Source organism: Rhinatrema bivittatum, unplaced genomic scaffold (genome assembly GCF_901001135.1).
Source record: "Rhinatrema bivittatum unplaced genomic scaffold, aRhiBiv1.1, whole genome shotgun sequence".
Taxonomy (NCBI): Eukaryota; Metazoa; Chordata; class Amphibia; order Gymnophiona; family Rhinatrematidae; genus Rhinatrema; species Rhinatrema bivittatum.
Genome location: NW_021820776.1, coordinates 99,366 through 115,523, shown reverse-complemented (window position 1 = coordinate 115,523; position 16,158 = coordinate 99,366). Strand labels below are relative to the sequence as shown.

Sequence of the window (16,158 nt, the reverse complement as noted above, 5' to 3'; positions counted from 1 at the left end):
AATAGGAACATTTACTCCCAAAATGGTAATTCATCTAATTCTTATCTGGAATTTAAAAAGCATTTGCATATCTCTTTTTGAAACACACACACACTCAACTGTGAAAAGTGCTCCCAGGTTACAATACTTCCTGCAACAAGATGAACTTTTTCTGAGTGCTGAAGCCTGTGCAGATACGTTTCTTCTTTCCTTCATGATCTGAGGGACTTTGCTTCGATTTTTCTGGGTTGAAAAATAAAAATCCTGCAGACAGAAACCTGGAAGCACTTTAAAAGGATGCACAATAGGGCTGTGCTCAGCAGCAAGCTAAACAAAAAAAAAAAAAAATAAACCAAAACAAAAGCCTTCAATATCTTTTCCACTTTGCAAAAAGTGCTGTATGGTGTGAAAGTGTGCATTTGTTCAGTTAACTGTTCAAGATTTGTACATTTTTCATGGGGCTGTCTGTGTTAGTTTTCCAGTCTCTGACAGCAGCTCTGAAATTCTGGGGTCAAACTGGTTACCATGTTTCAGAAATTGTGTTTGGTAGCAAAGGCCTGATAAATGCAGTCCTGGTGTGATACCAGCAATGGTGAATTCCAGCATGTCCGCAGCTAGGGGAGAGGAGGAGGAGGAGAAGGGAACACGGCCTCCATCCCTTGGTATGCTGAGATGCTCTTGTTCTGAGTCATGGACACTCTTTTCATCCAAAGATGACAGAGAGGTCCATATTGAACAGGCCAGTTGGTGGACAAATTATCCGGTTAATGTTAACGAGATAACTTGTCACATATGTAACCCTTAGTGGGGTGTGTGTTAAATCCCAAGAGCACACAATCTTATTCATATCTTCTAGGGCTGCTCCGGCTAACCATTCACTCCCACACTGACCCTTAATCTCTGGAGGGAATCCTTTATATGGTGGGAAGCTCTCGCTTATGGCCAAGACAATGAAAAGAGGTCGACAGTGTGTGTGTGCTGTACTTTAAATGCTTCCCATGACGTGAGAGGCTGTAAGAACTCAGACAGGACCAGGTCTGGCTGCTAAAATAAAGTTTATGATTCTTAAAGTCAAATTCACGACCATTGTCCAAAATGATGAGTGTACATCTGACTGCAGTTACAGGGTTTTCTTTCTGTTAGGTAGGTGTCCTTATTACAGACCTCTGGGTAGAGCCCATGGTGATTTTAAAGGTGCTTAATCTCCCAGCAGCTGTGCTGTGGGAATCCCACTGGAGGGGTCCCTTTTGCTTTGCAAAAATCCTACCTTTAGAAGTCTTCTCTCCCGTGGACACCCAACCTGTCCTGAATCCTTGGAAGGAAATCCGGATGGGATCTCCTTCTCTTGCTCTTCCTTCTTTTGATTCAGTTGTTCATGTTCCTTAGCTGTTACTGCACATGATTTCTCTGGAAGAAAAATCTGGGGACCAGGCTATTCACAGCACTGAAATCCCAGTGGGGAAGGGGGATCCAAAAAACCTCCCCACTACTCTGTAGTTCCAAAAAATGCTTTAAGTCCTCATCAGGATATCTTCTCTGCCCTCACTGTCTCTCACTGCAGGATCCATCACTGGTGCTTGCCTACCTAATGAGTAGAGTAGGCTCACAGGTCTTTGGTTCCCTGTAGAGAGCCCCCTTGCCCCAAAGGGTATCAGGCTTTAAAAGTCTCTCTCACTGTAAATGATAAGAAGGACCCTCTGGCAGGGAGTGCACAGTGAGGTGTCTCTTCTAAAAGAAACTCCTTTGGGCAAGGCCGGGAGGTCCTAACAGAGTGTGGAAAAAATACATGTTGTGTCTGCAGCCGCTCTCTCTAACTGAATCCCTGAGTCTTAAAATTGTTGGGCTAAATAGCACTGAGTCATCCAATCAGAATCTCCAGGTGGGAGGGACTAAAGCAGTGGTCCCCAACCCTGTCCTGGGGGCCCACCAGCCAGTCGGGTTTTCAGGATATCCACAATGAATATGCATGAGAGATAATTTGCATGTTATGGAGGCAAATGCAAATGTTCTCTCATGCATATTCATTGCGGATATCCTGAAAACCCGACTGGCTGGTGGGCCCCCAGGACAGGGTTGGGGACCACTGTTATAAGGGCAGGGACAGTGGCATCTAGTGGCCAGACCCGGTAGGGCTGCCACACATATATTCAACGGGATAAACATCCCGCTCAATACACTTTGCTAAAGTTATCCGGATAATTACCTGTAGTTATGCTTCCAGTGCTAGAAGTAACGCGTTCAACGCTGGATCACCGGGAGCAGGTGAGCTGAGACCTCGCTCCCAGCAGGGCTTTTAGTTTGTATGGGGTGAGATGGGGGGGTCTGGAGAGATGTTCCTGAAACCTTGTAGGACATGCTAGAAAAAGACATCTGTAGCAAATCCTCCCAGATACAGTAACTTAAATAATGTTTTTAAAAATAATACTGTACATTACAAAATATTTGCTTGTCATCCCTGCAATTGCATTATTGTGTTTGCTGATATTTAATGAGGTTATACATTAGTTGCATGGTGTCACTGTGCATGAATGTTATGCAAATCTAGGCAGTTTTAACATGGTCCAGTACCCATGAGTATCTCCAAGCATGGAGCACCTTTTCAATACAAGTTCAGAAGTCCAGAGTGCCCGTTTGCCCACTGCCCCCTGGATACGTAGGCACTGCTAGTCTGATCTTGACATTGACCCTTAACCACAGCAGCATAGCTTGACTCCCTAGGTGCTAAAGTCTCTCTCCCAGTTCCAGAACATTTTCTTTCCTCAGCATTTATTTTGACATTCAGTGGCTGGTCAGTTCACTAGTTGCATCCCCCATGGCTCTGATAATATAATTTGGTTTCTTTTAGTTATAAAAATCTTGGATTCTTTTTTTTTTTTTTCTTTTGTGATGTAACTTCAGCTTTTTATTTGAATTCCAACCTATGATCCCTTTCATTGGTAACCCCCAGAGAACGCTCTTGTCATTTATCTCTATGCAGTCTAATATTAGGGATGTGAATCGTTTTTTGACGATTTAAAATATCGTCCGATATATTTTAAATCGTCAAAAATCTTTAGGGCCACGATACAATACCAATTCCCCCGATTTATCGTCAAAAAATCGTAAATCGGGGGAAGGGGGAGGGCAGGAAAACCGGCACACTAAAACCCCCTAAAACCCACCCCCGACCCTTTAAATTAAATCCCCCACCCTCCCGAACCCCCCCCCCCAAATGCCTTAAATTACCTGGGGGTCCAGCGGCGGTCCGGAACGGCAGTGGTCCGGAACGGCCTCCTGCAATTGAATTGTGTTGTCTTCAGCCGGCGCCATTTTTCAAAATGGCGGCGCAAAATGGCGGCGGCCATAGACCAACACGATTCGAATGCAGGAGGTCGTTCCGGACCCCCGCTGGACTTTTGGCAAGTCGTTCAGCGGGGGTTCCCCGCTGAACGACCTCCTGCAGTCGATCTCCTGCCGGCGCCATTTTCCGTACGGAAAACGATTCGCGGCAGGAGATCGTTTTCCGGACCCCCGCTGGACCCCCAGGGACTTTTGGCCAGCTTGGGGGGGCCTCCTGACCCCCACAAGACTTGCCAAAAGTCCAGCGGGGGTCCGGAATGACCTCCTGCAGTCGAATCGTGTTGGTCTATGGCCGCCGCCATTTTGCGCCGCCATTTTGAAAAATGGCGCCGGCTGAAGACAACACAATTCAATTGCAGGAGGCCGTTCCGGACCACTGCCGTTCCGGACCGCCGCTGGACCCCCAGGTAATTTAAGGCATTGGGGGGGGGGTTCGGGAGGGTGGGGGATTTAATTTAAAGGGTCGGGGGTGGGTTTTAGGGGGTTTTAGTGTGCCGGCTCACGATTTTCATGATTTTCACGATACTTCAAACACCCAAACGGCAACAATACGATTCCCTCCCCCTCCCAGCCGAAATCGATCGTTAAGACGATCGAGGACACGATTCACATCTCTATCTAATATTAAAAACCTAGCCTTATGCCTAACTTCTGTTCTTAACTCCAGCCTACATTAGGCTCCATAACTTTTACTTTATGTTGTTAACCCCATTTATTTGTATCCAAGTTCAATCTACCTGTTTATTGTAAGACATCATCTTGTCATGGTTACTGTTTAGAATGTAAACCGACTTGATTAGTAATCCTGTTACTGGAAAATCGGTATATAAAAGTGCTAAATAAATAAAATAAATGTTGGGGTAGGAACATGTGCAAGTAGGCTGTGAGTATTCTGGGATTTCTGTGTCTGCATATAACAGGAGCTCCATGCCTGGGGTTATGCTATATTTGGTTGGACATTGACTAGAGTGGAAAATTTGCTGAAATTTTCGATCACTCTCTGACAAACCACAAAGTACAGTTCTGCAGGCCACTGTTTAGAGAGCAATCCTTGTTCAACTATCTCAACAAATACATTTGAACAATGGTTTTAAATTCATTTCACACAGAGCTTGCAAGGGAAGGCTAATTCAGTGCAGATTTCCAAAGGATGGGTCTGTCCTGTACACAGAAACGTTGCATGGTGGCAATTAAGGGCGACATAGGCGCTTAGCTCTGATAATGCTCTATAGAACAGTTTGATAGATTTTTGGCTGTTGAACAGGAAGGTTTACATGGGTGGCATGCTGTGTGTCGGTGGCAAAGTTAAAGCATGTCTGTTGTGAAGGGCTTTAGCGATGACTTGTCAAAGGTGGGAAGGCAGGAATCCGGCAGTCCTCCTTTCCTCTGGGATAGCACGGGCTCCGTTCAGACTTGTTCTTCTGTGCAGACAGGAGTCATTAACATGGTGTTTAGCATTAAAAAATTCAGCTTTTTCGAATGCAGATGCACTGCTGAGTAGTTCGGCACAATAGACTACAGAAAGTCAGCAACCTGCTTCCTAACGTTTTCTGTTTCTCTCCCCCCCATGAATACTGCTATGCTTCTGCACACATCCAATAGGGAGAGAAGTTCTCATTCTGCTGAGACCCAACTTTGGCCCTCTGCTATCTTTAGCAGTTGATTATGAAATACTCTAATTTTTCTCTCAGGGCACTGAAAAACCCTAATGGCTTGTGCAGAATCTTTCAGCATTTAAGCTCCCATTGTAAATAGCAGGAACAGATCTGCAGTTCCACTTCTGCCTGGCCAGCTACAGTTGTTACCTATTTCTTCACATTTTCAGTCAGTGTGTGTTCTCCCATTATATTTATTTTCTTTTTCAGTCTGTTCGGTAGGAAAAGTAGAAACCTGCTTTTTTTTTTTTTTTTTTAGCATCCTCTGTAAATACCAATGCAGAGTGATTATTGTATGTTCGGTGCTGCAAAATGTCTTTCCCTCCCCCCTCCCCTTTCCATTGCCCAGCTATAAACCTGTTTCAGTGGATCTGCGATGCCGATATTGTGCAGCCAATCCTAACCCTGGGACACCCGCCTCCGGCCAATCAGCATCGGGAGGGGCGGGGTCCCGGCGCAGTTCACACCCTCCCTCTGGGCTTATTGAGAGTTATATCAAGAAATTCAGCTCAGAGAGAAAGCGAGAGAGAGGAAGAGAGGAGCATCTCTGCTGTACAGCGCCAGCGCGACTGGGATATTCTGGCAGCTGTCACAGAGGGAAAAGCAACATTACCCACCAGAAGTTGCACACTTTATTAATTTTTTTTTTTTTAATTTATTCTTTTTTTTTGTATGTGTGGTTCAGTTGTTGTTAACAGAAAAAGGAAATTGCATGCAGTGGTGGCTGCAGCTGATCCCTGGGCTGAAAGAAGTACACTGTGGATCTGGTTTTCTTTTCTTTCTTTTTTTTTTTTTTCTCTCTCTTTTTAATCTGGGAGCGTATGGCTGGCTGGCTGACTGGTGCTGGAGAAACTCAAGACGTGGAGAGGATGACTAACGAGGGAGCTGTGAATTACAGCCTTCTGCCGAGTTGCCTCTTTGCAGCCCGGGAGCCACACACTTCCTAGGGAAAGAGGGAAGCGGTGCCGGTGCTTAGTGTCAGAACTGGTCCAAGGAGGACATTGTGCCGCTGCAGCAGATCATCATCCTTCCTCCTCCCCCCCTACCACCCCAAATTGTCAAATCGAAAGTTGTGCATGCAACATTTTATTTTCTTCTATTTGATTTGCGTTCTCTCCCCTATACTCCCTCCCCTTATTTATGCTTTTTTTTTTTTTTTGTCTGTCGTCTGATTGCTGGATTGTATAACGTGGAAAAAAAAACAAAAAACTCACACCTACTCGGCTTGTTATCCGCAACCCTGCCTACCTGCATCACCATGCTGGAACTAATCGTGGGCATCGGCCACCCTGCAGATAAGATTAGTGCTTTCTCCCTGACCGGTTCTAGCCGAAGTAGCTGCTTGGAGCCTCCTTACACTTCTTTTTCTCTGTAATCTGCAGCTGAGCACAGGTCCTGGACTTTTACCTGCAGGATTAAATCTGCAGTATTTATGTGTGTGGCAGCTACTAAAACAATCCGAAAGGGAGCTTTGTGGATAAAGACTGCACCTTTTCCACGCAAAAAAAAAGAGAGAAGAAATACCGTCTTCTGCATTTCCTTGGAAACCTTTTGGCTGTGTCGAAACTGCATCTGGATTCCAGCTGCCCCCCGGCTTGTAAGATATGTGTATATATTTAACTTGTAAGGTCTTTTTTTTTAAATGGATCTGGGTGTCTGCACATCTAGGGGAGGGAGTTGGGTTTACCTGCAAGAAGCAATCTTAGATTGTGCGGTAGTTGACGGATATTTGAAGTATTACTTGATGTGTACTGCTGCAGCATATGCCGGTGGGGGGCTTTCTCCACTAAAATAGCAATATAATGTGTGCAGGAGGGAGGGAAGCAGGATTTGGGTGTTTTTTTTTTGGGGGGGGGAGGGGGAATGATTGCAGTGTTGTAGGTTTAGAAAAAGACAAATTTTGCATTTGGCAGTTGATGGTGCAGTTACAAAGAAATACTAATAAGTAGTTAAGGATTTTTAGTGGCAACAATAAAATGAGAGGGAATTGCAGCAGGTGCAAAGGATTGATTAGAAAGTGCATGCAGAAACTACAGCTGAGAAAGTGGCTAATGTCATTCTCAGGACGTGCCAATGGAAATTGCTCATTATATTTGGTGCTTTAGTTCACCCCGATCGGGGCTGGTTTATGCTCACGAACGTAATTTGCATCAGAGAATAGCATGCATGCTTTCCAATGTGCACTGCAGAATCACACTGTTTTGTTTTGTGAAAGAAAGTAATTATGCCCTATGTGTATGATTGTATTGATAGTTGCTGGCTCCAGTTTCGAGGGGGGATGAAAGGCAACACATCCTGCTGTCCATGCACGCCTCTTCTCAACGACCGTGCACTTGTACCCAAGATCGGCCACGTTTGACTTCCTAAAATCCTGGGAAAGAGAAATCCCCACCTCCCCCCCCCCCCATCCCTTAACCATGGACCTGCCAGATTTTTATCTGTTGGCTGCCCTTATCGCCTGCCTGAGGCTGGATTCTGCCCTGGCCCAAGAGCTTATCTACACCATCCGGGAGGAGCTGCCAGAAAATGTGCCCATTGGCAACATCCCAAGGGACCTGAACATCTCGCATCTCAACACTGGGGTTGGGGGGGCCAACCTAGTCTATCGCCTGGTCTCCAAACCGGGTGATGCACCTCTGGTAAGGGTAGCCAGTGGTACGGGCGAGATCTTCACTACCTCGAACCGCATTGACCGTGAGCGGCTGTGTGCTGGGGCTGCTGGGGAGGATAGCGAGTGCTCCTTTGAGCTGGAGGTGGTCACCCTACCCAATGACTTCTTCCGCCTCATCAAGATCAAGATTGTGGTGAAGGACAGCAACGATAATGCGCCCATGTTCCCCTCTACTGTGCTCAACCTATCCGTACCTGAGAACACGCCAGTGAACAGCCGCTTCCCCGTGCCATCGGCACTGGACCCGGATGCTGGCCACAATGGTGTGCAGCGCTATGAGCTGCTGAATGGACAAGGCACCTTTGGGCTTGACGTGGTAGAAACACCCGAAGGTGAGAAGTGGCCACAGCTCATAGTGCAGCAGAGCCTGGACCGTGAGCAGAAGGACACGTATGTGATGAAGATCAAGGTGGAGGATGGTGGCAGCCCACAGAAGTCCAGCACAGCCATCCTGCAGGTGACAGTGAGTGATGTGAATGATAACCGGCCTGTCTTCCGGGAGAGCCAGTTGGAGGCACACATCCCCGAGAGCGCTGCCCTAGGCACCTCTGTGGCACAGCTGCATGCCACTGATGCAGATGTGGGCAGCAATGCTGAAGTTAGGTACATTTTCGGAGCCCAGGTTCCTCCCGCCAGCCGAAAGCTCTTTGCCCTCAATGCTACCAGTGGCCTGATCACAGTACAGAGACCCCTAGACCGTGAGGACACTGCTGTGCACAAGATGACAGTACTGGCCACCGACGGGAGCTCCACTCCTGCCCGAGCCACAGTAACAATCAATGTCACAGATGTGAACGATAACCCACCCAACATAGACCTTCGCTATATCATAAGTCCTATCAATGGCACTGTCTACTTATCCGAAAAAGATCCCATCAATACCAAGATTGCCCTCATCACAGTTTCAGATAAGGACACTGATGTGAATGGCAAAGTAATCTGTTTCATTGAAAGAGAGGTCCCATTTCATCTGAAGGCTGTCTATGACAACCAATACTTGCTAGAGACCTCTTCCCTGCTGGACTATGAGGGCACAAAAGAGTTCAGCTTCAAAATTGTTGCCGCTGACACAGGGAAGCCCAGCTTAAACCAGACTGCCCTGGTCCGAGTCGAGCTGGAAGATGAAAATGACAATCCCCCCATCTTCAGTCAGTCCATCATTGAGCTGTCAGTGTCTGAAAACAACCGGCGGGGCCTGTACTTAACAACAATCAGTGCTAGTGATGAAGACAGTGGCAAGAATGCAGACATTGTCTACCAACTTGGGCCCAATGCCTCCTTCTTTGACTTGGATCGAAAGTCGGGGGTTCTGACTGCCTCTAGAGTGTTTGACAGAGAGGAACAAGACCGCTTCATCTTTACCGTCACTGCCAGAGACAACGGCACCCCACCGCTGCAGAGCCAGGCGACTGTCAGTGTCATTGTACTGGATGAGAATGATAACAGTCCTAAATTCACACACAACCACTTCCAATTCTTCGTCTCTGAGAATTTGCCCAAGTACAGTACAGTGGGTGTGATCACGGTGACGGATGCAGATGCAGGAGAAAATAAAGCTGTAACCCTCTCAATTCTGAATGATAATGAAAACTTTGTGCTGGATCCTTACTCTGGCGTCATTAAATCTAATGTGTCCTTTGATAGGGAGCAGCAGAGCTCCTACACTTTTGATGTCAAGGCCATGGACAGCGGCCAGCCTCCCCGCTCTTCCACCGCCAGAGTGACAATAAACGTCATGGATGTCAACGATAACAGCCCAGTGGTTATCTACCCACCCTCCAATACCTCTTTCAAACTAGTGCCTCTCTCGGCCATTCCGGGCTCTGTGGTAGCTGAAGTATTTGCTGTGGATATTGATACTGGAATGAATGCTGAACTCAAATACACCATTGTGAGTGGCAACAGTAAAGGTTTATTTCGAATTGATCCAGTAACGGGTAACATTACCCTGGAAGAAAAACCCACGCTCCTTGACGTGGGCTTGCATCGTTTAGTAGTGAACATAAGCGATCTGGGTTATCCCAAATCCTTGCATACCCTAGTTCTGGTATTCCTATATGTCAACGAAACAGCTGGAAATGCTTCTTACATTTATGATTTGATACGCAGGACTATGGAGACCCCACTAGATAGGAACATAGGGGACAGCAGCCAGCCTTACCAGAATGAAGACTATCTCACAATCATGATTGCCATAGTGGCGGGTGCCATGGTAGTCATAGTGGTGATATTTGTCACTGTCCTGGTTCGCTGTCGCCATGCATCAAGGTTCAAAGCTGCCCAAAGGAGCAAACAGGGGGCCGAGTGGATGTCTCCAAACCAGGAGAACAAGCAAAACAAGAAGAAGAAGAGAAAGAAAAGGAAGTCTCCAAAGAGCTCTCTTTTGAACTTTGTTACCATTGAGGAGTCCAAACCAGACGAAGCAGTCCATGAACCTATCAACGGGACAATAAGCCTTCCAGCTGAGCTGGAGGAGCAAGGTATAGGAAGATTTGACTGGGGTACAGCACCGCCAACAACCTTTAAACCGAGCAGTCCAGATCTAGCAAAGCATTACAAGTCTGCATCTCCGCAGTCTGCTTTTCATCTGAAAGCAGACACACCGGTGTCTGTGAAAAAGCATCATGTGATTCAGGAACTCCCTTTGGACAACACCTTTGTTGGGGGCTGTGATACCCTCTCCAAACGCTCTTCCACTAGTTCAGATCACTTCAGTGCCTCAGAGTGCAGCTCCCAGGGAGGCTTCAAGACAAAGGGCCCCTTACACACCAGACAGGTAAACGAGCACTTTTACTGGTCTATAAGTACTGCATACAAGTGCCCAATCAACCAGTATTAAAGTGCCAATATTGTCTTTTCTTTTACTATTCCTTGGCTTAGTTATATTGTGGAGAGGGAAAACCCCACCTTGACTCCCCCTTCCTTACCCCGGGGCTCTTCCCAGCTCCTAGATGAACTCCTGGGGTATTCCAGAAGTCAAAAGTTTTGTATGCATACAAACTAAAACAAAATTGTACTGTATAAAAACAATAGGTTTTCCAGACATGTCCCACAGTAAAGTTTCTGGATAAAGAAAAACTTGTTTCCCAGGTATGTTGTCATGTCCAGAGTAATGCAGTCTAAAATGTAAGATGTATAACGTTGCACCATCAGTATTTTTATGCCGTCTTTATGAGATCAGGATCTGTGCAGTTCTGACAAAGTTGGGACACTATTGAATTATTGCACATGAGAGTTTTTGAAGATCTCATAAAGACAACTGAAATTCTGAGGTGCCTCATGTTTGAAATACGGAGGAGTTAGGTGGGGTGGAATATGACTTGGAGGGGAAGGATTGGGGGCAACCCAAATCCCAAGGAATCAGTTCTATGGATATACACAGAGTCCTTCACTTTTCAAACCTGAAGCAGAGTGGGAAACAGAATTCCATATTGTGGTGTTGGTTTGTGCGGTTTCTGGGGGTCTGGGGTGGGGTGAGGGGGGCACAGCTCCAAGAACTCATCTAGCCTGCCCCTGCTGGATCATTATCAGTTCTGGCAGTGCATGTTTTGGCCAGGTTTTTTGTTTTTTTTTATTGCCAGTGCTGCATTTAATTGATTATTGATAGACACTGGAGCAAAACTTTCCCTGAGAAGTTTCCTCAGCCTGCACTCTTAGATTAAAAGAGTAAAAATGGTTAAAAGGACCTTTATGTGTGGACCCTTGGGTTTAGATTGCCCCCAAGTTCTGACTAAGCCATATAGAAAATCTTCCTCTGTTTTGATTCAGAAGTTATGTTTGTTGTACCGGTATAGTTGTTTAAGTTCTGAAAAGCGGAGGATACAATTAGACAGTTTTTGCATATCTTTCCAATGGCCAAAGTTATACTTATGTGGTGCACTCATTCTAATAAATACAACAGAAATTATGCAGTCACATCAACCCACTGTAAATAATTTCTCATTTTAATAATGCGTAAGTGATCTGTCATTGCTCATTTTAAACTGTGAAATATGCCATATGAAGAGAGATTAACAGGCTGAGAAACTCATATTTCAACCAAATCCGGCATTTGGTTTTTTTTTTTTTATTATTATTATTATTATTATTATTATTTCCTTAGGTCTAGTAATTCCTGTCTGATAAAGATTTGGCTGCGGCACTGTCTAAAATATTTCACTGGTGCTTGTCTGCTGTCACTAAGTGAGTTTGCATGAGCAGGCTGTAGGTGGCGCTAGGGTACCACGTCGTTGGGGCTGGCCAGGTGCCAAGCCTGCAGCAGATAAGAAGTGGGGGAAGGACAAATCCAGCTGGTACAAGAGCCAAAGAAACCTTTTATTTAATGATAGTCGCACTGGAGCGATCAGCAGGCTAGTTTGCGCAGCACCTCCAAAGCCGGCTAAGTTTCACTACAGCAACTTTTAAAGAGGTGCTTCCCCACCCCTCTTCACCACGTTTAAACCTGCAGTAGCTTGCCGAGGATGACTACTGGCTCTCTGAGCTAGGGGGATGTGTCTAAAATGTATTATGGGCTGGGGCAGAGCAGGTTGGGCCTCTGGGCTGCCTGCAAAATCTGATTTACGAGCAGGAGGTGCTTTTTAAGTTTTGCAGTTCCATGGACAAAAATGCTTGATGGTGGCTAGGTCTAGGGACAGACTGGGTTTTGTCTACTTAGGTTGGAGGACAGGGGTCGGGGGAGGGAGGTGAAGACCCTCTGTCGCGTTCTCGGAAAATGAGATTCACAAATGTCATTCTATTCCACCAAACAAGGTAGAAAAAAACCGGGAGGCAAAGCTAAGCTCTTCTCTGTTTTCCTTAGTCAGCAGCTGTGTATTTTGATGTGGCAAAGGAAGCACCGCTGCGCTGATTAGTGAAGGAGCTACAGCGATTTAATAAGTATGCAAAGGATGCAAATGTGTGACACTGGTGGATCTTCTGTAGGAACTCTGAAACCCTAATGCAGTTTCCTGTGCTGAAATCAATTTATTCTGGTAAAGCCTTTGTTTATGTATTGATTTGCTATTACTATAGCTTGATAGCCCACCTCTACAAGGTATGAGCCTAATGTGGGTTTGCTGGGTTTTGTTTTGGTTTTTTTTTTTTTCACCCTCACAACTGTATTCAAAAAAGTTTGAGATTTTTGATACTGTTCTTGGCGTTCAGGGATGAGGAGGGCTAGGTGCCATTTCAAGCTTTGCTTTCCCATGAAGTCCTCGTTGCTAGTGCAGCTGTAGCCCTGTTGCCACCCAGGCCTCTTGACAGCAGTTTGTGGAAGCCGGAGGCTCTGCGGTAAGATGTTTATTGCTGCTCCCTAAATCAGTTGACAGCAATTGGGGAATTAATTTTCTTGCCCCTGGTGTGCTTTCCCAGGGATAAACAACAGATGTTTAAAAGATGTGAAACCAGTGACCCGCTTGATTTTGGCAGCTCAAGTGAGGAATCTACCTGGGTTCGCTAGACTGCAAAACACACACACACACAGAAATAAGCAAATGAAACTTTCAGCCACAGCAATGATGTCGGGAACCTCGGTAAAACTGCAGAACATCTTGTCTGGTCTCTTGTAAGCAATGAATAGGGAGCCTCCTTTTGTTGGGGTGCAAATGATCCACAGGCTTCTAACAGCTCTTACAGAAACCTTATTAAGCAGCAAGATGTGTGGTGAATGCACTCGGCATGTGTGCACTTAATGTACTGTAGCACGGAGGAGAAGGAGCTAGGAGATTTTCTTTGCTATCCAGCTGGATACAGATGTTGCTCTAAGAAAAGTCTAATTTTCCCTCTGCTGTTGTGATACCCTTTCCTACCCCACTCTCAGCCACACAGTGAAGCAAACAAACCCCTAAATCTAGAATTGTTTTACATTTCAAATGCCAGCACGGATTAGAAAGCACCATTGTTGAGTGAGATGTAATTTTGTTCTCCTGTGGTTCTGTATGAATGGTCAAGCAAAAGGGGTGGGTTCTGTATGTATCCTCTGCACCCCCTGCCAAGTTTTACACTATAAGGATTTCCCTTGCCTTTCAGATTGTCCAGTGTAAAGTATTTCACAGAAAAAAACCGCAATTCCATTTATTTCCGAAAAACCCTACCAAGCTTGGAAACCAGAACAGTTCAAATCACAGGATCAGATTTACCATATATTTAAGGATTGGCATTGTTATCTGAAGGTTCCCCTTCCCCTCTTAAAAAAATCAAGCAAACCAAAAAAAACTGGAGAAAACATTTCATGTTGGCAGGTGAGACAGTGGATGGTAGGTTCAGGCCTCTGTACTCCACTCTCCTCCGAACCTGGCCCCCTGTCCTTGTCTGTCCCACACTGATGGACTGAACTCTGTAAGTGAGGGATCACACACGTTCTCGGAGCGCAGCGCGCTATCGGCAGGTTTTGCATTGCAGCTCCTGATCTGTAACGTCGGTGAATGCAAATAGCGTGACTTCGTTCAATCCGTGCACAACGGCGTGTAGGGGGAACAGGGGAGATGTTTTTCCCAGTGTCGTCCTGCTCTGTGATGTATTTCTTGCAGTTGCGCCTCGGGTGTGCGGTGTGCATTTGTTATCTAAACTTTCTCCAACTGCTTCCTGTCTGGCTCGCCTGAAGAAAGATTTACAGTGCTGGGGAGCTCTCTGCTGCAGCTGCTGTATAACAAAAAAGAAAAGATTGGAAATAATTCCCCAGGGAGCCCTTGTTCTTTGGAAAACTATTAAGGAAGACTTTGGAGGTTTGACTCAGTTTGTGCCATTTTCTTTAAATACATACTTTCTGGTAGAAAGACGTATGGAGGGAAAATAACAGCACTGTGAAGCCATTTAGGTGGGTGGCAGGTTTGAGATGCACTCCGTTTTCAATGTATCACTAGCACCGTAGCTATTATTACCCAGAGTATTATTGCATTTCTACCTATTCAGATGATGATGAGCTGCAAAGCATCATCTGGCCACTGGATTTTCAATTCCTCGATTTTAGTTATAGAAATAACTTGTATCCCCGCTTAGTTTTATAGTTTTGTGCATAGAGTAAGCAATGCTGCTGGGATCTCCGCAGGTGCACTGTGCACTGACACTGCAGACTAAATGACGGCACAGAGAACATGATTTGCTCCCCTCTAGTTCTGTTTGTTTAGCGCGCTGATATAATGCAGGCACAGCCTGCTAAAACGTTCCGCCGTTTCTCTGGGTTTTGCCTGCAGTTACATGTAAAACAGAGGTGTCTGTCTCAGGACTGCTGATGTCCATTCTGGGATCTTTTTTTTTTTTTTTTTGCATATCTCAGTCATCCTGAGAATGAGACCTATGTGTGGGACCAAGTGTGACATCCCTGGCAGAGGAGTTTCTTGCCTACAGAAAGATGGAACTTTTTTTTTTTTGTACAAGCAATAAGCTGCAAGCTTTGTCTGTGCACCCCCAATATTGAGTGACTGACCTCCATCCCTCTTTCCTCCCACTACCCCTCCGATGTCCCCTTTCAGCTGTCATCACTAGATATCGTAGCTGGCAAAAGGCCGCACGCCCGCAGAGCTGGCACCTGCGGTACACAAGCACAATCGTTACGGATGAGCAAACTGGAAAATATTTCCCCGTTTTAAAAATATTTTTTGTGCCATAGACATTAATAAGAACATTTACACCCAATAAGTACAAAACATAACAGTTTGTTATTCACCTCTTAACTGGAATTAAAAAAAAAAAGTATTTGCATATCTGTTTCGCAAACACACATATTTGAAATGGGGCTCCCAGGCTATAATACTACCTACAGGAAGATGAACTATTTTGTAGTGCTGAAGTCTGTGCAGGTATGTTTCATGAAAAAATCTTGCACACAAAAATCTGGAAGCCCTTTAAAAGGATGAACAACAGGGTTGAGCTCAGCACCAAGCTAACAAAAAGAAACATCCAAAATAAGCCAAAACGAATGCCTACAGTATCTTTTACACTTTGAAAAATGTGCTGTATGGTTTGAAAGGGAGCATTTGTTTAGTAGTTTTTAAAATTTTTCGTGGGGCTATCGGTGTTAGTTTTGCAGTTTCTGATCGTGGTTCTGAAATTCTGGGGTCAAACTAGCAACCATGTTTCAGGAATTTGCTTGGGTCACAAAGGCTTCAGAATTGCAGTGCTGGTGTGATGCCACCATTGCTGCCCCTGGCTGGGGAGAGGAAGAGGAGAAGGGAGCACAGCCTCCACCAATTGGTATGTTTAGGTGCCCTTTTTATTTTAGTTCCATAAGTAGTAATGTTGGTGTTTCCACACACCCCTTTCCCCTGTTCCAATTTGCACCCAGGCAGAAAATTTCTGAATTCAGCCCTGCCCAGAGTCAGCCTCCTGGTTTCTGCAGCAGGCCTGGCAAGGCGCCTTCCACTAGTCCAAGTGCTGAAGGAGCAGTTGAGTTTACTTTTTCTGTAGCTGGCTGGAAATAATTTGTGTGTAGAGGCGAATTTGGGCTCCTGATAGCCTAATCTCTTCTGGGTACTGAAAGATATACTCTTCCATTTGGCAGATGAATTTGTTTTCTGAAATGTCTGCTAAAATCTTAAA

General features: G+C 45.5%; 1 protein-coding gene across 1 annotated transcript; it reads left to right on the top strand.

The window, feature by feature from the left end:
* Positions 1 to 5,551: 5,551 nt before the first annotated feature.
* On the top strand, positions 5,552 to 10,530 carry LOC115082129 (protocadherin-9). Its single transcript, XM_029586388.1, has 2 exons — positions 5,552 to 6,570; positions 7,227 to 10,530. The coding sequence occupies exon 2, from the start codon at positions 7,391 to 7,393 to the stop codon at positions 10,481 to 10,483; it is 3,093 nt and encodes a 1,030-aa protein (XP_029442248.1). The 5' UTR covers positions 5,552 to 6,570; positions 7,227 to 7,390; the 3' UTR covers positions 10,484 to 10,530.
* Positions 10,531 to 16,158: the final 5,628 nt, after the last annotated feature.

Excerpts from the sequence above, each read along its gene's own strand:
- LOC115082129 (XM_029586388.1), top strand. The coding sequence starts at position 7,391 with ATGGACCTGCCAGATTTTTATCTGTTGGCTGCCCTTATCGCCTGCCTG.